The following is a 22,452-nucleotide window of genomic DNA, read 5'->3' on the forward strand; positions in this document are numbered from 1 at the left end:
CTACAATTGAGAACACAGCAGAGTGTAAAATCATTGTTGGTGTGCTGTTTGTATGATGTGCTTTCGTTGTTCTATTTACAGTTTAATAACACTGGTTTCTGTGAAACTAACAGTTTGATATACACATTCTTTTACATGGGTAGTCTGTTGCCTGCATTTAATTTGTTATTGTAACAACAATATTTAAAGATATTATAAGAAGGAAAGTTGCTACTCATCATATAGCAGAGATGCTTACTTGCAGATAGGCCGACAAAAAGACTCTCACAATTAAAGCTTTGGCCATTAAGGACTTCATCAACAACACAAACACACACACACACACACACACACACACACACACACACACACACACACACACACACAGATGCCATTTGCGTGTCTGTGTGTGTGTGTGTGTGTGTGTGTGTGTGTGTGTGTGTGCGCGTGCGTGTGTGTGCGCGTGCGTGCGTGCGTGGGTGTGTGGGAGGGGGCATGCTTATGTATGTCTATTGTTGACGGCCTTAATGGCCAAAAGCTTTAATTGTGATACTCAGCATCTCCACTATATGGTGAGTAGCAACTTTCCTTCTCATATCATTGTTACATTCCATGCTGGATTTTCCATTGTTCAGTATTTAAAGATTAGTGATACGTACAAAAATGTTACATTTTAGTGTCCAGAAGAATTTATTAATAATGTTAAACATCTAAAGCATAAATGCAGACTTATGAAAGGCCTGCTTTCATGTTTTAAGTAAGTGCTTACAAATCTGTTCATAATTCTGCATGAGGTTTACTGTGTAAAGGAACATCAGTGTATTAATTGGTTCTAATGTACATCATGTTGTCCTGCAGTCTGCTATGGTAAGAGATTCGGCCCCAAGGGTTATGGATATGGCCAAGGAGGTGGTGCTCTACAGAGCGATGCTGTAGCTAATGGGTACGTAGCAAGTAAGAGTGAAAAGTCCTTCACGGCTCAGAAGAAGATGACTCCAGCTGGGTAGCTCATACTTTTAATATTCAAACTTTCAGTTTCTGGAAACACGTATTTGCAATAATTTCATCATTAATCATACACAACACTGAAGTTATGGCTGGAATGATCTAATCTGAACCTGAAGGCAGTTTTATTGCCAGTTATATTACAGTGCAGTTTTTCTCTTTTTTGTCACACAGTTTGCTATGGGAAACGCTTTGGTCCACGAGGGGTCGGGCATGGAGGAGGGTTTACAATTGGTCTTACATCAGACATAACAGATGAGAGGTAGCTCATGTGATAAAATCCCCTAAAGGAACTTGTAGAAGCTGCATGGATGCAACATCACGATCTTTTCTGTAGATACAGCATTACTGAGACCCTGTAGTGCGTGCTATCAGAAGCACAAGATCACAGAAATTTTTGCTGTCAATACCTCTGATTGATTTTCATTTTCAGTTTTGTTTTTGTGTATCATAGACCTCATGTTTTTATGAAGTTGGGCATTTTGTATGGTGCACAATTTTTCTTAGCATGCAGCCATTCCTTTTGCATTTTGCACTTCTCTTGTTAGTTCCTCCCCTTTCAGTGTGTGGTAGTTTTTTGTATATATGGTGTACATTCATGTTTTCCCTATGGTAGCCATAAATTTTAATGATTTTTAGGACTTTTCACCTAAAATATATAATTTTTTTTAAATTTTGCAACATACATCAACTTTCTTTTGTTATATAGTCATTATGAAATGTTTACTTATGTTTATAAATCATATTCTGTAATTTTAAAACTAACATTTTTGTAATTATATGTACATAACAAACATTGTCCTCTTGAAAACTATTTTTGCAGTGTTAATCTCAGCTATTTCCAATTTATTATATTATATTTGCAAAGAATATATAAAGCAATGTTGAAATTTCATTAGAAATAGATAACATGATTTGCTTATTAAAATATTATGCAGCGAATGCAACTCTGGCAGTTCAGAAATTCTGAAATGTTAAACTACTAGAATCATATGTTCTAGTTGTAAAGATTAAGACTGAAATACCACACATTATTTCACAGATTAGAAAGCAGTCTATCACTTTTGTTCACAGTTTTCAAGTTAGATTATCAATGAATGTATTAGTGTAATTCGTACATGAGTTTCCTAAAGTGGCTTTCTAACATGGAGTTCTTCATATATAGTACCCCAAAACTGCATCCAATGCAATCCAACATATAGGCACATACTCAGAAAATTCAAACATATATGATTAATCAGACTGATACTTTTTATACATTTCATATTTTGATACTTTATACATTTCGTATTATGCGTGACTATGATGCAGCAAAATAGAGTCTGTACCACCCAGTATAAGTATTATGTTTGTTGAACATTATTCAGTGACTATGCCAATTAAAAACTTGTTTGCTTACATTTCCAGTGAAATAACTGCACCTAAGACCACTGTGATTGATACTGCTGTGATCAAGGCACCTCCAGGAAAAGGTTGCCCTCGTTGTGGTGGTGTTGTTTACGCAGCTGAACAAGTGCTTGCAAAGGGCCGTGTAAGTATTGTACCATGGCATTATTACTATACTCACCTTAGAAAAAGCAGTTCAAATGGGAAGGAAAGAATGGGTCTAATAGTCAGAGGGGAAAAGAGTAGGAAACACAGTATAATTTGTACTGAGACTGTATGTTTGCACAATAGATTTATTCAAACCATTATAGGCCAAAATTTGGCTGTATAGCCATTTTCAGGTAGATACATCCATGAATATATGTCATGTTGCACTCAAACAACAACCAGGGCATTTACTTGTGCAATATATCTCTGTTTAAGCACACGACTAAATCAGTAGCAGTGCAAGAACAATATGGCGTGCAAGTCAAATAATAAAATAATGATTATCACACAAAATTTTGTGCATGTTGAGTCATAAAATAAAATAATGACTGGTCAGCATCACACAGTCCTCTGGGCCTAATTGGGAAGTTATGCTCACATACAATCTCAATGGAAACATTGTTGTCTTTCAAAACATTTCAACTTACTATGGAACCAAATCTGAAAAGAACTAATAGTAAAGTCACACAGTGCAGTTACAGTACAATAAAAAAGCTGAAGGTCACTCTCAAAATTTTGAGAATAACTGCTATATTGTATATCATCCATTTCCAAGGACATGAGTCTATAGTTAACTTTTTTCCAATAATTCATCTGATTTGTTTCTTTCTTAAAATATCATGTGGGCTACAAGGGTTTTGTGACAGTCAAGTTCCAGAATCTATGAAATTCAAACATGAACATTTTTGCACGATATCTTTGATGTGTTTGAGAATAGAAGTTTTCTAAATTTTTGCTGATAGCATTAGGCAGATCTTAGCTCTTTTCTTTTTTTGGGGGGGGGGAGGGGGGAGGAATCAGTTACTTGACTAAGAGTATACTGGAGATATTTCCTGATAATGATTATTGTCCACCAGTTGTGTAATGACTGCTACTGATAAAAGTAAACTTTTAGACTGAATAAGACTAATTTTCACAGTATGTACAGCAAATGCAGTTCCTTCTTGAGCCTAATTAATAGCATTTTGTGAGATTATACACCATCTAACCCCAGAACAAAAGTGGAATTCTGGTATCGAATGTAAGAAAAGTTTGATTCTAGGTAGACAAAATACATATTTAATTTCATAGCATGGAAAGCAATCATTTGTTTGGAGCTTCCTCATCAAGATTCCTTTAACAAAAACTCATTGTTCAAGGATTCCCACAAGTTTTTCAAGGATAGTATTGCAACTGCTGTGTATTAATATAAATCATAACTAATATGATGTGTTGTGGACTGCATGGGAGAAGTCATATTCAAATCCCGGTATAGCTGTTCTCATTTAGATCTTTTCCGATTTTATTAAATAACTTCAGGAAAGTGCTGGAATGGTTCATTCATTAGAACACAAGTGTAACTGAAATAATGCTTGAGCTTGAACTGTCTTGATTTTAAAAAAAAAATTAAACACTAAAAATGAAAGAATTTATCAAATGATTGCTAATTATTCATTGCTAAATTTCAGTTATACTGTCTTGTAACTAATAAACTAATGTTTCATTTTCTTTATTCAGGAATGGCACCGGAAGTGTTTTAAATGTCGTGACTGCACTAAAACCTTGGACTCCATCCTGGCCTGTGATGGGCCAGACCGTGATGTCTACTGTAAGACCTGTTATGGAAAAAAGTTTGGTCCCCATGGTTATGGATTTGCTTGTGGCTCTGGATTTTTGCAAACTGATGGTTTAACGTAAGCATTAATTATTTATTATATGAGGCACATTGAGAAAGTAAGTTTTCTGATGTTGTTCCCTTTAAAGCAGACGTATTTAGCCAGGAAAATTGGGCGTGTGCAACAGATCTATGACGTGACAATCAGATGCTCGTCGGGCACATCCAACCTGGTGCCAGTAGCAGTGCAGCAGTGCCCTGAAATGGTGTCTGTTATTCCTTCTCTCACTGCCTTTGAGATTCGGTCAGTGATAAGGTTCCTTAATGCATAAAACATAGTGCCCATTGAAATTCATCGTCAGGTCTATGGGCAAACAGGTGGTGTGTCTCTGTTGTAGGGTTTTTTTCTGAGGGTCATCAAACTGTTCATAGTGAAAAGTGCAGTAAACAACATTCCTTCATCAATGATCACACGGCTGAGCTGGTGTGGCAGTGCAACCTGGAGCTCACTTCATGATAACAGAGCTCAGCAGCCATTTTCCACATATATCATGATCCTTGTTGCTTGAAATTGTCATTCAGCACCTGCTGTTCAAGAAATTGTGTGCCAGAGGGGTGCCAAAAAGCACAAAACGAAACACTTTGGAGCAGCACTGACATTTCTGCAGCAGTATCTTGGTGACATGATGAGTTCAACAGGATCGTCACAGGCAATGATATGTGGATTTCTCACTTGATCCCAGAAACCGAGCAGCGGTCAATGCATTGGCATCATAGTGGATCTCTGGTCAAAATGAAATCCAGACTATTTTAGTGCAGGAAATGATGTGCACAGGGTTCTGGGACAGGAAGGTCATTCTGCACTCATAGACTTCCTACCCAGAGGTGAAACAGTGAATGCTGACTATTACTGTGAAAACTGTGAAGTGCCATTCAGAACAAGAGGCATGCTTGCTGCAGGTGTTGTGTTGCTACATGACAATGCTCATCCCCATACAGATCAGTGTACAGCAGTTGTTTTCCAGAAGTTCAACTGGGAGCTGTTTGATCATCCAGTCTACAGTCCTGATCTTGCTCCCAGTTATTTCCATCTTGTCTTATACCTCAATAAATTTCTATCCTCTGGCCAGCATTTTGACAATTATAAAGAGCTGAAGACGACTGTCGCATGCTGGTTCCATTTACAGGTGGTAGACTTCAATGACATAGGAATAAAAAATTGGAAATTTGTGCTAAGGTCATATGGGACCAAACTGCTGAGGTCATCGGACCATAAGCCTACACACTACTTAATCGAACTTAAACTAACTTACACCATGGACCACACACACACACACTCAAACTCATGTCCAGTGGAGGACTCGAACCTCCCACAGGGGGGGAGCCGCACGGGCTGTGACAAAGCACCTCAGACCTCGCGGCTACCCTGCGCAGCTATGACACAGGAATACAAAAGTTGATCTCACACTATGACAAGTGTCTCAATTCTTTTGGTGACTATGTCAAAAAATAGCACAAACATTGCTGTACCTGTTTCCAATAAAGTTTCTCATGTAACTATGTTGTCTTTGTTAAAAAAAAAAAAAATGGAAACTTACTTTCTGGACATGCCTTGCACTTTGTGTTGTAGTATATCTGTGCAGGGGATATAACGCAATAAACAAAACTGCTACTTGTAAGGTAATGGCAAGCTTAGGTGTGTACATGCGTGCATGTGTGGTCGCACACCCACCCACCCACACACACACACACACACACACACACACACACACACAAGAAAGTGATGGAAATGATAATTTTTGAAACTAGGGGTTTCTTCTTCAGCATGTTGTTGTTCTTTTATATCCTCTCTACTTTAGCCATTGTCAATTATTTTGCTGTCCACATAGGAAAACTCATAAACTACTTTTAGTGTCTCATTTTGTAACCTGATTCCCAAAGCATTGTCAGATTTAATTTGACTGTATTCCATTACCGTTGTTTTAATTTTGCTGATGTTGGTCTAATTACATCTTTTCAAGACAGTATCTACTATGTTCAATTTTTTTACAAGTCATTTGCCGTCTGAACAGAAGTACAATTTCATCGGTAAACATCAAAGTTTTCATTTCTTCTTCACAAACTTTAATTCCCTTTCCAGTTATCTGCTTGGTTTCCTTTACCATTTTCTCAGTGTACAGACTGAATAATGCTGGGGATAAAGTACAATCCTGTCTGACTCCCTTCTCAACAAGTGCTTCCCTTTCATGTCCTTCAACTCCTATAACTGCCATCTGGTTTTTGTATAAGCTGTGGATGATCTTTCACTTCTTGTATTTTATTCCTGCTACATTCAGAATTTTGAATAGAACATTCTAGTCAAGATTGTCAAAATCTTTCTCTAGATTTACACGTGCTTTAAATATTGTTTTACCTTTCTTCAACATATCTTCTAAGGTACGTCACAGAAACAATACTGCCTTTGTGTTCCTATATTTCTCTGGAACTAAGGTTGGCTTGTACTAGTAATTCCATTCTTCTGTAAATAATTCTTGTCAGTATTTTGCAACCATGACTTATTAAACTGATCATTTGTTAGTATTCACACCTGTCAGCACTTCCTTCTTTGGGATTGGTATTATTACTTCTTGAAGTCTGAGGGTATTTCGCCTATGTCATATATCTTCACACCAGGTGGAATAGTTTTTTTTGTGTCTGGCTCTCCTAAGGATCGCAATAATTCTAAAGGAATGTCATCTATTCCAGAGGCTTACTTCCACTTAGGTCTTTAAGTGCTCTGTTAAATTCTTCTTGTAGCATCTTATCCCCCGTCTCATCTCCATTTACTTTTCCAGCGTTCAAGAAGGAAAAATTGGATGAATGAGACTATAAATGGATTAAAATGAAAGTTAAGGAAATTGTAATAGGATAGGACAAGCTAAAAAGCAACAATGAAATCATGTTTCTCAGTTTTATTTGTGAACAGTTAGTGTCTTACAGCCAGCTTATCATAGGAATAAAATACTAATTTGATGGATTTGTTGCAGGATATTACTGTTATACTTGTTTTTCAGACATGTGCATTCTGTAAGACTGTTGTCTGTGGGTCATGTTTTATTTTTGTTAACTACAAGTATTTTTCCACAACAGGGAAGAGGAGATTTCTGCATCAAGGCCATTCTACAACCCAGACACAACTTCAATAAAGGCTCCAGCTGGCCAAGGCTGTCCAAGGTGTGGAGGTGCAGTATTTGCCGCTGAACAACAACTGGCAAAGGGAACGGTATGCAACATGTTTTGAATTGAGATGTTTGTTGTCACTCAGTAACCATGATACAAATTTTAATCTGATGCTCAGATCCAGTGATATAACACCATAGTAGTTTCAGAAGTTCCTGAACCCAACATTACCTGGAAAATATCTCAGATAAATTTTCATGAAAAATATTTTATTTCTATTTGATGCATGCATGTCAAACCATATTTCAAATGAAAACATTTTGTCAGAAAATATTAATTATATACATATAATTGAAAGAGTAAAGGCAACTACTTGAGTCACTGAGTGTTTATTGTTGTTCTTGTTGTTGTGGTCTTCAGTCCAAAGACTAGTTTGATGCAGTTCTCCATACTACTCTATCCTGTGCGAGGCTCTTCATCTCCAAATAGCTATTGCAACCTACATCCTTTTGAATCTGCTTACTGTAAAAGTTAGTGACCCTTTGATGTCTCAGAATGTGTCCTATCAACTGACCCCTTCTTTTGGCCAAGTCGTGCCACAAACTTCTTGTCTTGTCTCCTCAATTCTATTCAGTACCTCCTCATTAATTATGTGATCTACCCATCTAACCTTTGGCATTCTTCTGTAGCCTTAACAAATTTCTCTTCTTCAGAAATGCTTTTCATGCTATTTCCAGCCTACATTTCATATCCTCCCTACTTCAACTATCATCTGTTATTTTGCTGCCCAAATAGCAAAATTAATCTACTACTTTAAGTGACTCATTTCCTAGTCTAATTCCCTTAGCATCGTCTGATTTAATTTGACTATGTTCTATTATCCATGTTTGCTTTTGTTGATGTTCATCTTATATCCTCCTTCCAAGACAATGTCTATTCCGTTCAACTGCTCTTCCAAGTCCTTTGCTATGTCTGACAGCATTACAATGTCCTCAGCAAACCTCAGAGTTTTTATTTCTTTTCCCTGGACTTTAATTCGTACTCCAAACTTTTCTTTGGTTTCCTTTACCTCTTGTTCAACATTCAGATTGAACAGCATCAAGGATAAGCTACAACCCTGTCTCACTCCCTTCTCAACCACTGCTTCCCTTTTGTGCCCCTTGACTCTTATTACTGCTGTCTGTTTTCTGTACAGGTTGTAAATAGCCCTTCACTCTGTGTATTTTACCCCTACTACCTTCAGAATATCAAAGAAATTATTCCAGTCAACATTGTCAAAAGCTTTCCCTAAGTCTACAAATGCTGTAAATGTAGGTTTGCCTTTCCTTAACCTATCTTCTAAGATATGTCGTAGGAACAGTGTTGCCCTGCATGTTCCTACATTTCTCCAGAATCCAAACTGGTCTTCTACAAGGCTTGTACCAGTTTTCCCATTCTTCTGTAAAGAATTTGTGTTAGTATTTTGCCACCATGACTTATTAAACTGATAGTTTGTTATTTTTCACACCTGACAGTAATTGTTTTATTTGAAATTGGAATTATTACATTCTTCTTGAAGTTGGAGGGTATTTTGCCTGCCTCATACATCTTGTACACCAGATATAATAGTTTTGTCAAGGCTGGCTCTCCCAAGGCTGCCAGTAGTTCAGACAGAATATCGTCTACTCCTAGGGCCTTGTTTCAACTTAGATCTTTCAGAGCTATGTGAAATACTTCTCGCAGTATCATATCTCCCATCTCATTTTCATCTATGTCCACTTCCCTTTCTATAATACTGCCTTCAAGTTTGTTTCAACCTCTGTATATCCCTTCCACCTTCCAGCTTTCCCTTCCTTGCTCAGGACTGGTCTCCTATCTGAGCTCTTGAAATTCATAGAGCTATTCTCTTTTCCTCAAAGGCCACCTTAGTTTTCCTATTGTGATATCTATCTTTCACCTAATGAAACATGTTTTTAAATCCTTACATTTGTCCTCTAACCATCCCTCCTGAGCCATTTTACACTTCCTGTCAATCTGATATTTTAAATGTTTGTATTCTGTTTTGCCTGCTTCATTTGCTGCATTTTTATATTTTCTCCTTTCATCAGTTAAATTTAATCTCTCTTGTGTTACCCAAGGATTTCTACTAGACCTTGTATTTTTACCTATTTGATCCTCCACTGCCTTCCCTATTTCATCTCTTACAGCTACCCACGTGACTTTTACTGTTTTCCTTTCCCATGTTCTAGTCAACCATTGTCTAATGCTCTCTCTGAAACTCTCAGCAACCTCTGGTTCTTTCTACATCTATACTCCGCAAGCCACCTAACGGTGTGTGGCGGAGGGTACCTTGAGTACCTCTATCTTTCAGCACATCCAGGCCCCATCTCATTAATTTCCGGCCTTTTTCCAATTTCTTCAGTTTTAATCTACAGTTAATAAGCAATAAGTTGTGGTCTGTTACACAACCTTCTTTAGTGAATCTTAAACCAAGTGTTAGCAATAACAACAATCTGCAAATTGTGGGTCCACCTCGATGCAAAACAATTTTGTTATTTATTTAGACCCCAAACTAGGTTCAGCAACAAATATCACCATCAACAGTGTGTTCTTTAATTCTAAAACATGCAGAAATAACATAATTATACAACATTGTAAAACATTATTACATGTGTAGTGTCTGTTTTTTTCTGCAAATACTTTCAAAATATCTTATTTACTATACATCACAGCATGGTTTTAAAATTGTTGTCACTGTCTGAGACATATTTTCTGTAATTTTCTGTTGCCCCTTTTCTTGGCATACGTCATGTCGTCTGCAACTTTGAGAGTGACTTTTAGTAAACAAATACAAGAAGGTGAACTTATGTATGTCAGTGTCATACACTTTGGATTGCAGTAGTGTTGCGGATACAGTTTTGGTGTGTACTAGGTTGTTACACAGTTTTTATGTGCTCACGTTCATTCGACAGTTTGCCACTACTTTTATACACAAAAAAACATAACTTTTGCATTTCATTCATAATCCAAAACATTACACGATCTTGCTGTTCGCATGTGTCACAAGAAATGTATCGCATGTTGTAAGAAGGCTATGAAAATTGTAACGAGAGTTCTAGTGACTTCCGCCCCTTATATATGCCTCTCTGTGTGATGGGGGAGTTTTCTGTTCTGTTTCGTGCGTCAGTTCTCTCAGAATAGTAAATAGTATGTTATTGTAAAGTGTTGTGTTTGTGATTATTACATTTTTCCCTCCCACTATAGCCTTTTGTATGTAATAATTTTCTTCTATTGTTAGGTGTTGGTATAAACTGTTATTGCATTTCAGAATGTGTAGATCACTTTCTATATTAGTGGGGTTATTGTTTTTGTTCATTAGGAGTTCTGTGGAAGTGGAATGTGTGCTGTCACTCTTTAGAGCTCTCTTGTGCTCAGTGTACCTCTTTCAGGAATTTCTGCTTCTATGTCCTATGTATTTGGCTTGACAGGAGATACATGTAAGTTGGTATATTCCAGTATTGCCGAATTTGTCTGAGGTTCTTTTGTCTGGTCTTAGCCTTTTTTTTAACTGTGTTGTTTGTTCTGAATGTTACTGGGATCCCTTGCTTCTTCAAGATGTTTTGACTTTCTAATTCTATGAGATGTTTTATTATTGTATATCAGTGTGTCTTTGTTCAGAGTTATCAAACAGAGACATGAACATATGTACACTTCCATTTTCAGTGTCATTGTGCTGAAATCTGACTACAGTGAGGGTGGTATCAGAGAGAATGAATAAGAGTAACAAGGTAGTGGGGATGGGAAGGAAGCAGAGTGGAGCGCAGGGGTCAAGGAAGGGTACATCTACATCTACATCTACATCCATACTCCGCAAGCCACCTGACGGTGTGTGGCGGAGGGTACCTTCAGTACCTCTATCGGTTCTCCCTTCTATTCCAGTCTCGTATTGTTCGTGGAAAGAAGGATTGTCGGTATGCCTCTGTGTGGGCTCTAATCTCTCTGATTTTATCCTCATGGTCTCTTCGCGAGATATACGTAGGAGGGAGCAATATACTGCTTGACTCTTCGGTGAAGGTATGTTGTCGAAACTTTGACAAAAGCCCGTACCGAGCTACTGAGCGTCTCTCCTGCAGAGTCTTCCACTGGAGTTTATCTATCATCTCCGTAACGCTTTCGCGATTACTAAATGATCCTGTAACGAAGCGCGCTGCTCTCCGTTGGATCTTCTCTATGTCTTGTATCAACCCTATCTGGTACGGATCCCACACTGCTGAGCAGTATTCAAGCAGTGGGCGAACAAGCGTACTGTAACCTACTTCCTTTGTTTTCGGATTGCATTTCCTTAGGATTCTTCCAATGAATCTCAGTCTGGCATCTGCTTTACCGACAATCAACATTATATGATCATTCCATTTTAAATCACTCCTAATGCGTACTCCCAGATAATTTATGGTATTAACTGCTTCCAGTTGCTGACCTGCTATTTTGTAGCTAAATAATAAAGGATCTATCTTTCTGTGTATTCGCAGCACATTACACATTACACATTATAGCAGAGAGCTAGGAGAGGGACAGAAATTTTGGGAACTGGGCAGGAGTGTGGCACTAATGATCTATTGAAGAAGTGTCTCCTTCAGAGTTCCAAGAAACAAGGATTCATTTGTGGAGTGTCAATTCTGTTCCCATTGTCAGGTTCAACAACAAGGAGGAGGATACTAACAAATTGTGTTAATTGTGCAATGTTTACCCTTATCAGTTATTCAAAGAGTATTAGACAACATGCTAGTAAAATTGCTTAAAAGCAAATAATCTCTATTATCAGATGTAAAATAGTACTGTCATTAATATTAAAATGAAATGCTGATGAAAGCACGTAATTGAAAAATGGAAACTGATAGTTATGGATAAGGAGTAAGTTAACAAAACTGAGTAAATGTATGAGAGAAAAAAAATAGAACATGTTGCCATTTTTTAGACATACACAATATTCTGAATCAGTGAAACTCATATTAAATGCTAGAAAAATCTCAGGATAAACTGCAGTTTGAACCCAAATCCTAAGATTTCCTTTACTGGCATGCCATGTCAATCACCTCAGTTTTACTGTGTCCAACCAGGAAGACTTATTAATGTTCTTTTGAAAAGAACATTGCTAATTTAGTTAGAATGTTATTCCCTTAATTGAGTATCAAGAGACATACAGTCAATATTTGCTGAAGAACTCTAGCACTTTCAAAAGTGGCAACTCAACCGCTTTCTCATGACCAAGACAACAGGAAATAATTACTTCTTGAATGCTGCTAGAGGAAGTTTCTTTTTTGGGAACTCAGTTTTGGGTGGTTGTTGTTAACAATTTCAGAGAGAAAAAGTCTTATTACAATATAGAAGGTGATACTGAGCCCCATCTATTTAGAAATATATACCACAAATTTCTTTAAAAATAAAAGAGAAGAGTGAAGACAAAAGCCATGTTCCGGCTTATTGTCTGCCACCTTTTTATCTTTGGAGACTTCTGTTTGTGAAAAGGCTAATTTTGAACAATCTGTATGATACATTAAGTCGGTTTAAAGGCCAGAAATTTATTTTCCAATTTCATAATCTATCTGTATAACTTACAGTAAAATTTTGAATTTTATTCGTCTGGGCCCTGGTGTTTTACAGAGATTTTGTTTGTTAAGTGCCGGTGAAGGGTAAACCATTGAAGAATTTATTAATTTAAGATTTGATAGAAAATGGTAGTCTGCCTATAGCATCTGCTAAAATGACTGCAGAATCAATCTCTCTGCCACTCAAATTGCTCTGATTTTGGCAGCAGTACATAAATGATCTCTCTCTCTTTTCACTTCAATGACATAAATGTCTGGATGGGAACAATAAATTAAAATCAGGAAAAGCAACCAGATGTTGATGCCTAGAAGCTTTTAAGTTACTACTCTTCAAATTCATATTTTCTTACGAACAGCCACAGCAATACCCAAAGAACTGACCTGTAGGTGTTTTGAGTGACTGTGTGGTCATTTTCGTAAAGTGTATGCATAAAGAGTAATAGCTCAAAGCTAATTAAGTCTTTGTACTGCTATGCTTTTCCTCATTTTTATTTATCATTGTTATGCTTCATAAAAACATTACTTTGTGCAGGAAGAGCATAATTACAATGAAACGATTCATCTCTAAAAGCTGACACACCACAAAGATCCTTATGCATGCACCTTGGAAGTGACTGATCAGAGATGGAACGTATCCTCCAACTAGTGTATTCTGTTCAGTTAGCATGCATTCTCTTCTTTGAGTTACACAGTTACCTGTATTTTCTAAAACTATGCTAATTTCATAATATACACCAATGGATTAAATGATATCCATTTTTTGTACACAACAGAAAGAATGACATATTCTTTCCTTAAGAAACATGTGTAGGCTGGAGAAATGCTAAAATTCTATCAATAACAGATGTACAGACTTGAGAAAAATGATTTTATTTTCGGGTGTTTAAATAGTCCTATAGAGATAAATTTATTTCTCCTAACAGATGTGGCACAAGAAATGTTTCAACTGTAATGCTTGCCATCGACCTCTGGACTCTGTATTGGCATGTGATGGACCAGATCGAGAAATCTATTGCAGAGCTTGTTATGGAAAGAAATTTGGTCCTAAGGGCTTTGGCTATGGTCATGCACCGACACTGGTGTCCGATGGAGAAATTACAACACCATAGTAAGTCACTGCTCATGCCATGCATCATCTAGTCTATATTTGTAGAATTTTAGAACTGTGCAGATGAATTAGATGTTGGTACTTACACTTCAAAAGAGAATCATAAGAAATGTGTTTAGTCCAAAAAAGAACATCATGTTGCCCATTGTTTAAAAAATTAAATCCTCTGTCTTAACCATTGTGTCACCTCATTTAATACTCATATACGAGACACAAAAGGAAGATACAAATATGTTGTCTTGGACCCATCAGTGTTCATTGTGTATTTTATTGCCTCATTATCTCAGATGTAACAATTGCAGGAATAAAATTGCCACAGTAAACACAATTGGCGTAACTGTCTAAAGTAGTAACTATAAAGTAATCACAAATTTGTTTCAACAGCACAGTGATACGAAATAACTTGAGCTAGTGAATGATATTTAAAGTCTTCTCTCACATTTTCTCTGTTGGAAATATGAATAATAAATGCATTCAATATCATTTTCAACAATGAAGCTTGTATCAGACCTTGGTAACAAAGATAAGGCACAATTTCAACAGGTTAGGTGTCATTGATCACCAACTTAGTTGACAGATTGCAAAATAAGTATCTTGACAAAGTCCTACAGTATAAAGAAGTAGAAGAAACAATGATTCTCAGTCATGAAAGACAATGTGTTTGCGATAGAACTGCTTTATATATTTTTTCAGACTCAGGTACACTTGTCCAAATGATGCTCTTGTGACAAAAAATAGAGAATTTTAGAGTTCTCCCTTTTCTTCTTTTTTAGATAATGATTTGTTGTTTTACTTATGAGAATGGTGGCTCGCCCGGTTGGCCGTGCGGTCTAATACACGGCTTTCCAGGCGGGAAGGAGCGCCGATCCCCGGCACGAATCCGCCCAGCGGATTTGTGGCGAGGTCCAGTGAGCCGGCCAGTCTGTGGATGGTTTTAGGTGGTTTTCCATGTGCCTCAGCAAATGCGGGCTGGTTTCCCTTATTCCGCCTAAGTTACACTATGTCGGTGATTGGTGCGCAAACAAGTTCTCCACGTACGCGTATACCACCATTACTCTACCACGCAAACATATGGGTTACACTCGTCTGGTGTGAGACATTCCCTGGGGGTCCACCGGGGGCCAAACTGCACAATAACCCTGGGTTCGGTGTGGGGTGGTGGAGGGGTGAAGTGGATTGCGATAGTCATTGTGGGGTTGCAGACCACTGCAGCTGTGGCGGGGACGGAGCCTCTCCATCGTTTCTTGGTCCCCGGTTAACATAACATAACATGAAAATGGTGTATATTTCTTTCAAATTTGTTTGCTTTTAAAGACGTTCTTCTCTTGGGTTCAAATTAAAAAGTATCTCCATTACAAAATGAAATAATTTTGGCTATGTTCAGCCATTTGTTTGACAATTGGTGTTTACAGATAATAAATGACAAATATAATTTCAAACAGTAGCAGTGTTATTGTTCTACAGGAAAAACATATATGTAGACAACAAGCTGATTAATAATACTGACATCTTTAAGTTTTACCTGCATTTATAATCTCAGAAATACATGGATATAATTGTGGGTAGCTAACTGAATGCAAGGCAACAACCAAATATTTATACATAACTTGCATTTTTCCAAACCACAAAACACCTTCATTCCCAACATTTATAGCCAAATAAAAATAAAAGATGTAGGCTGTTTAAAAGGTAACAAATTTACAATACTAACAAAAAACTGACAGTTTCATTAACTTTGGGAAACATGAAATTCTTGAAAGAAGGATAATGGAACATTGCCAGGATTAAGAGGGAAATATTTTCAAGGCATCTTCTCAAATGCCACACACAACAGAAGATTGACAATGACATCCCAGCTGTTGCTCATTTCATCTCAGTGGTAATTTTCTTGTTATTCTCTTTTTTTGCATCTTTCTTGACCTTTGCTTCTGGGCAACTTTTCTACGTTACAGTCCAGAAATTTTGAATGGTTTAGCTAACCAGGATTTTTGTAAAATAATGTTTTGCTATGAATTTCATTATGTGTAATTATTTTTAGCTTTGATGCCAAACCAACATCTGGACCTAAAGCAGCTGAAGGGAAAGGCTGTCCGAGATGTGGCTATGCTGTGTTTGCTGCTGAACAGATGATTAGTAAAAACAGAGTAAGTATAATATCAAATATTCTATTCACTTTGACCGAAATTTCATAGCATATGATATACACTGCCTGACGAAAAAAGTGAATCACAAAGAAGGGGAGGAGGAAATGACATGACACTTCATGGGTGTAGAGGATATATGATGTTACTTCAGTGATTACAAAATCAAGTCAAATTTACAAGGAACTTGTCAGTGTGAGCTCACTTATCTGTATGACACTGCAGTTCCTCCAGCCTGGATGCATGCACCAATCTGATTTGGGTGGATGTCGTAAAGACTTTGTATCTTCACCTCAGGCAAGCTGGTCCACAACTGCTGTAAGTGGTCCACAATATACTGTACACTGGCACTGAAACTGAGTTGAGAACCAATGGGAACAGAACTGGAGTACCTGAACATCTTGCAAACAGTTCATGGAGACATGCCATGTGTGGACACACATTGTCCTGTTAAAAAATTGCACCACAATATTGTGGGATAGCGCAGGAGGACACAGCAGGACCATTATGTACCATTGTACTATCACAGTTCCCTCAATCCTTACTAGCTATGACCTTAAGTCATACCCAGTGGCTACCATGATGTCGAGAGTAAGATTGCTATGCCTCTCCAAAACATTAGAAAAATTTGACCTTCTCCCCAGGTCACTGCATGCTTACTAATGTGGTCATCTGAGGTAATATAGAACCACTATTCTTTGCTGAACCATTCACCAGCAGTCCGTGCTTCCTGGTATGCTATCACTCCAAATGCAGTCATTTGTGCTGTGTTGTTAATGGCAGGCTGCACATGGGGCAGTAATTCCGTAGCCCGACTGCTGCTGGTCTCTGACAAATGGTGTGGGATCACACAGAATGTTACAGGGAGTCCATTACTTGTTCTCAAACTGCAGGCACATATATTAAGAATATCCTCCTTTGTGATGATTACATGTGGTCGACCAGAATCTTGATGATGAGTATGTCAGCCCTCAAGTTCCCGTGCAGTTCCAACATTCAGTCACAGTCACATCCAAATCCTCTACATATCTGGATATTGCACAATTTGGCCAGCCATCTAAATGGAGACCTACAATGACACCACTTTTAAACTCTCTCAAGTAGTATTAATACTGTCTCACACAAGTACACAGGATGTTCAGGTCCTTCACAATTGGCATTCGACATCTGAAGCTGTTCGCGCCCCTTATATACCCTGTCAGGCCTGCTAAGAACAGTAAACATGAACAATATTAATGCACGCTGGTGACCATTCTACCTGTCAGAGAAAATTGCAACTCTAATCATTTACATACCTGCAGATGGTGCATACATGTACAAACTTACATCATCTCTTCTGACTGCTTCATTTCTTTTGTCAGTCAATGTAAATTATTAGTTCACCTCAGTCCAGTTCCAGACAAGCCTACAATTTATTTAGAATTTAGTGGCCATAGTTGAACTATTGATAGTTCTTCACTGGAAGGTTAGGTTTGAATCTGGGCTGGTTGTGCATTACTACTTCTGAGTGTTTCCCTCAAATCTCACCTTTTCCTGTCATATTTCTTGTAGTTCCTTTTTCCTAATGAGGGAACTTAAAAAAAGCTAGAGACTCAATCGCGATCTTTAATTTGTGCGTCTAGTGGCCCCGAGCCATTCATTCGTGTGTCTGCAGTTTATAAGTAGATATCCCTCCTTAATTTGTAAGCTGAATGCAAGATGTTGTTGTTGTTGTTGCTGTTGTTGTAGTCTTCAGTCTGAAGATTGGTTTGATGCAGCTGTCCATGCTACTCTTCATCTCCGAATAACTGCTGCAACCAACATATTTCTGAATCTCCTTACTGTATTCATCTCTTGATCTGCCTCTATGATTTTTACCCCTCACACTTCCCTCCAATACTACATTGGTGATCTCTTGATGTCTCAGAATATGTCCTGTCAACTGATGCCTTCTTTTGATCAAGTTGTGCACAAATTTCTAGTCTCCCAAATTCTATTCAGTACTCCCTCATTAGTTGCATGATCAACCTATCTAATCTTGAGTATTCTTCTGTAGCTGTAGCACCACATTTCAAAAGCTTCTATTCTCTTTTTGTCTAAACTGTTTATTGTCCATGTTTCACTTCCATACGTGGCTACACTCCAGACTTACACCTTCAGAAATGACTTCTTAACACTTAAATCTGTGTTCAGTGCTAACAAATTTTTCTTCATGAATACTTTTCATGCCATTGCCAGTCCACATATCATATTCTCTCAACTTCACCCATCATCAGTTATTTTGCTACCCAAATAGCAAAACTCATCTACTACTTTAAGTGTCTCTTTCCTAAAATGATTCCCTTAGCATCACCAGATTTAATTTAACTACATTCCATTATCATAGTTTTGCTTTTGTTGATGTTCATTGTATATCTGCCACACAAGACACTGTCTATTCTGTTCAAATACTCTGCTAAGTTCTTAGCTGTCTGACAGAATAACAATGTCATCAGCAAATGTCAAAGTTTATATTTCTTCTCACTGAACTTTTAATTCCTAATCCAAATTTTTATAGCTAAGCAAAAAATTGTTATTTATGAGCAAAGGTAAAAAATCAAATCACCAAATAGTAGAGGCATGAATCATCGAGAGTCTCCCCCCCGCCCCTCTCCACACCTCTCTCTCTGTCTCTTTCTCTATTTACTATCTATCTTTTTCTTTGTCACACACACACACACACACACACACACACACACACACACACACATACGCACATGCACATGCACACTTTGTACAGCTTCTGCAGCTTGCTTGTGATGTGACTATGTGCTGGGTGGAGTGGAGAGGGCAGGACAGAGGTGCCGAGAGGGATGGCTGGGGAAGGGTAGCTGACAGCTTGGAGGCTGTCAGTAGGTCCACAGGATAGAAATGCAACATGGGCACTGACACAAGTGAGTCTGTGCAGCACACAATGACGTTAACATTGGGAGGGCATAATAGAAGAGAGGAAGGAGAGGGTACAGAAGGAAAGAAGTTAGGAACTTTGGGGGGGGGGATCAGGGGCCAGCAGAGACAGATGGAAAGGACTGCGGTAAAGAAGGGTGTGTCGCAAGGATAACTCCTATCTACATAATAAAGAAGGGGCTGAGTCTGGGGAGGGGGGGGGGGGGGGGATCAGGTGGAATGGGTAGTGAAGCAGCCATTTAAATTGCACCTGGTGCACTCAGTAGCGTTTTCTGCCCCTGGGTTGTGAACTTCACTCTTGGCCACAATTTAAGCCATTCACTTGGTGGCTAGCCAGCCGATTGCTGGTCACACACACATAAAATGCTGTGCTGAAATTGGAGCAGAGCTAGTATATGACATGGCTGCTATCACAGGTGGCCCACATTTGATGGAATAGTAGAACCCTTTAGAGGAACTTGAGGAAGGTGTGCTGGGTGGGTGTACTGGACAGGCCATGCACCTGCATCTTCCACAGGGTTGAGACCCATGTACAAGGGGTTGGAAACAAGGGTGGCATGAGGACGTACCGAGGTATCTCATAGACTGGACACATGGTAGAGGGGTGGAACAGATTGTGGGTACCTGTTCCTCATTTTTGTGCATGGATAAATACTCGAAACACTGGCAAGGATATGGTTTAGCTGTTTGAGTCCTGGATGATTTTGGGTGGCGAACAGCGTGCTTCTTTGTAGTTGGTTCTTAGGACTGGAGGGAGGTTTAGGGGTCTGTAAGGGTGTGGTGTGGGGTTTGTCCAAAAGCTAGCAAATTTTCAATCTCATTTAAGTGTCTGTCAGTGATTTCACACTTCTACTATGCGGTGAGTTGTTACCTATGCTCCTAAATTATTTACACTCTACAATTATTTTCCATTACTGAAAAATTGTGATTATTACTGTTAATGTTTACTGGTAAAGCTTAATAAGGAATATTTTTTACAGATTTGGCATCGGCGTTGCTTCCACTGCGGCGACTGTCGTCGTTCTCTTGACTCAACCAACCTCAATGATGGCCCTGATGGAGATATCTATTGCCGTGGGTGCTATGGAAGGAAATTTGGACCTAAAGGGGTGGGATTTGGAATGGGTGCTGGTACTCTGACCATGGCTTGAGGCTTCCAGAGTTCCTATGTATGCACCAGTATACCATCCCGGCGTAATATTTCATACTCTATCATTTGAAGACTACAGGGAATAACAGGGAACTGTTTGTGCAGTTACTACGCTTGTGATTTACTGTTCCAGTTTTATTATACACACTGAATTTGAAAGTGTGATTGCTTAATTTTCATTTTGAAAAACATTACAGTCTTCCTTTGTATTAAATACCTAATGGAATACTGACATGTTTCACACACTTTCAGTTACTTAAACAGAACCTACTCTGCTTTACCACGGTGGTCAGAAGACTTGAATCTGTACGAAAAATGCCGGGATGTTGCTGTTTCTTTTTTTCCTTTTTTGTGTTTGTGAATGATTTCTAGGTGAAAGTTAAAAACTGTGGATGAATGTGAAAGTTTAATTGACTGTTTTTGTAAACTGGTGACTGTATGCTTAAAGTATTCCAGGATTTTTGAATAGAAGTTTTTGTATATTTTTCTTATTTTTACAGTAGTTTTGGGGCAGGTTGTATTGTATGATGGTTCGTGCATTCCGAAAATTCAGTTTCCCTGACCACCATGTTCTAAGCGCTAAAACTCTCTCTCTCTCTCTCTCTCTCTCTCTCTCTCTCTCTCTCACACACACACACACACACACACACACACACAGATATACTGGGTATAATTATGCACTTATGCATCTACGCATACATAATCACATTGCAATTCATATTCAGTAGGATTAGAATGTGAGTCCTAGTTCTTAACAACAGATTCCAAATAGACATCAAATGAAAAAATATGCAGAACAATCCAAACAGTCAGTTTTATATGAATTCCTGCCACTAAAGCTGTTCATGCAGTACTGTGTTATTGCATCAGCCAATCAGGAAATTATATGGACTGGGGTACTTAACATTTACAGCCATACTGTGTAACTTAAATACATCACAACAGCATTAGAGCACATATTATAAGACAATAATAATTTACAAATCCAGACTTCATCAGTGACACTTTTCACCATAAGCACATGCACTGTAACTTAGCATAAATATATTAATGCATTGTTGTGGATTTTTTAAGAATACTAACAAAAATATACTTTTCATTTAAGAATAGGAGCCATATCTAATATTGTTGAAATATATGCACATTTTCTGTCTGTTAACTGACTATCAAAGAGTTTTGCAGCTGTTAGGTACACTTTTACAGATCATTGTAGTAGTGGCAAATTTTGCAAAACAAAATGACTGAGACTGCCCCAACTCAACACAATTGTGATTGCTACCCAGTCCAAGCCAGGAGCTTAAAAATCAGTTTTTTTTTTTTTTTTGTTTTTACTCAAGGTAAGCAAAATAGTGGGGTACCTATAGTTACAGCTGTATCTGCAGAAAGCCTGAATGACCCTTACCAAAAAAAAAAAAAAAAAAAAATCAATCCAGCCCAACTTTCACCTACGAATGTACTTGCATCCAACACATTGTCAAGACCATAGACATTTTACAAGCTCTTTATGATGGAAGCCAGAGGTCTGAGGATTATGTGTATGGCATATACAACAGCAGCCACACTTGTCAAGAAATGTCACTGCCATTGAGAGTGCAAATTTATGCTTTAAAAAATATAACTGAAAATAATGTTTTGGGCATATAGTTATATGTAGAAACTGTGGAAGCTGTTATGGGAACAAACTATTTTATAAACATACTTTCTATTTTTCTACTTCCATGAGTCCTCGAGATATTAAAAATGTGTACAACGAACGACCAAACTCTATCAAAGAGTTTGAGGATGATGTATGTTGTTTCACAGACCGGTGGTTCTACAAACAACATTTTGATAAAATTCTTCCCACAGTATTTTTAATCATCTTTTCACTGATGCTTTTTGCTTCACACACTCAACAAATATTGGAGATTTGCTACATTGCTTCTTGCATTTGTTATTGTACTGTTTATTGTAAGCCTTGTTATTTAGACTGTAAATAATTGTAAAGTGACATGTATATGTATATATATTTACACAAGTGAATAAAACAGATTTTCTGGAGTATGAAAAATTCTTCATATTGTTCAACAGAGATCATACTAACATTGGAAGAATGTCTGTGCAGTTTGATGAAGCATAAAAAGTATTGCCACACAGCTTTGTCTGTTTTATAGCCACTAAATGCAATCTAAAATTGTGCTTAGACAGGGCCGTCATTCACATAAAAGGGATTT

At 37.9% G+C, this 22,452-nt stretch overlaps 1 protein-coding gene across 4 annotated transcripts in view; it reads left to right on the top strand.

Moving 5' to 3' along the window:
* Nucleotides 1-21,576, top strand: part of LOC126094597 (muscle LIM protein Mlp84B-like) — a 51,733-nt gene extending 30,157 nt beyond the window's left edge. For 2 of the 4 annotated variants that reach the window (XM_049909066.1, XM_049909065.1), the window contains exons 6-12: nt 838-922; nt 2,392-2,515; nt 4,075-4,250; nt 7,301-7,433; nt 13,839-14,023; nt 16,062-16,167; nt 20,070-21,576. In XM_049909066.1, the coding sequence (XP_049765023.1) occupies nt 838-922; nt 2,392-2,515; nt 4,075-4,250; nt 7,301-7,433; nt 13,839-14,023; nt 16,062-16,167; nt 20,070-20,240 (980 nt within the window). In that variant the 3' untranslated portion in view covers nt 20,241-21,576. Of the gene's footprint in view, nt 1-837; nt 923-1,158; nt 1,247-2,391; nt 2,516-4,074; nt 4,251-7,300; nt 7,434-13,838; nt 14,024-16,061; nt 16,168-20,069 lie in introns of all 4 variants that reach the window. The other 2 variants (XM_049909064.1, XM_049909063.1) reach the window with 1 other exon arrangement.
* Nucleotides 21,577-22,452: the final 876 nt, after the last annotated feature.

The sequence above is a fragment of the Schistocerca cancellata genome, chromosome 8 (genome assembly GCF_023864275.1).
Source record: "Schistocerca cancellata isolate TAMUIC-IGC-003103 chromosome 8, iqSchCanc2.1, whole genome shotgun sequence".
Taxonomy (NCBI): Eukaryota; Metazoa; Arthropoda; class Insecta; order Orthoptera; family Acrididae; genus Schistocerca; species Schistocerca cancellata.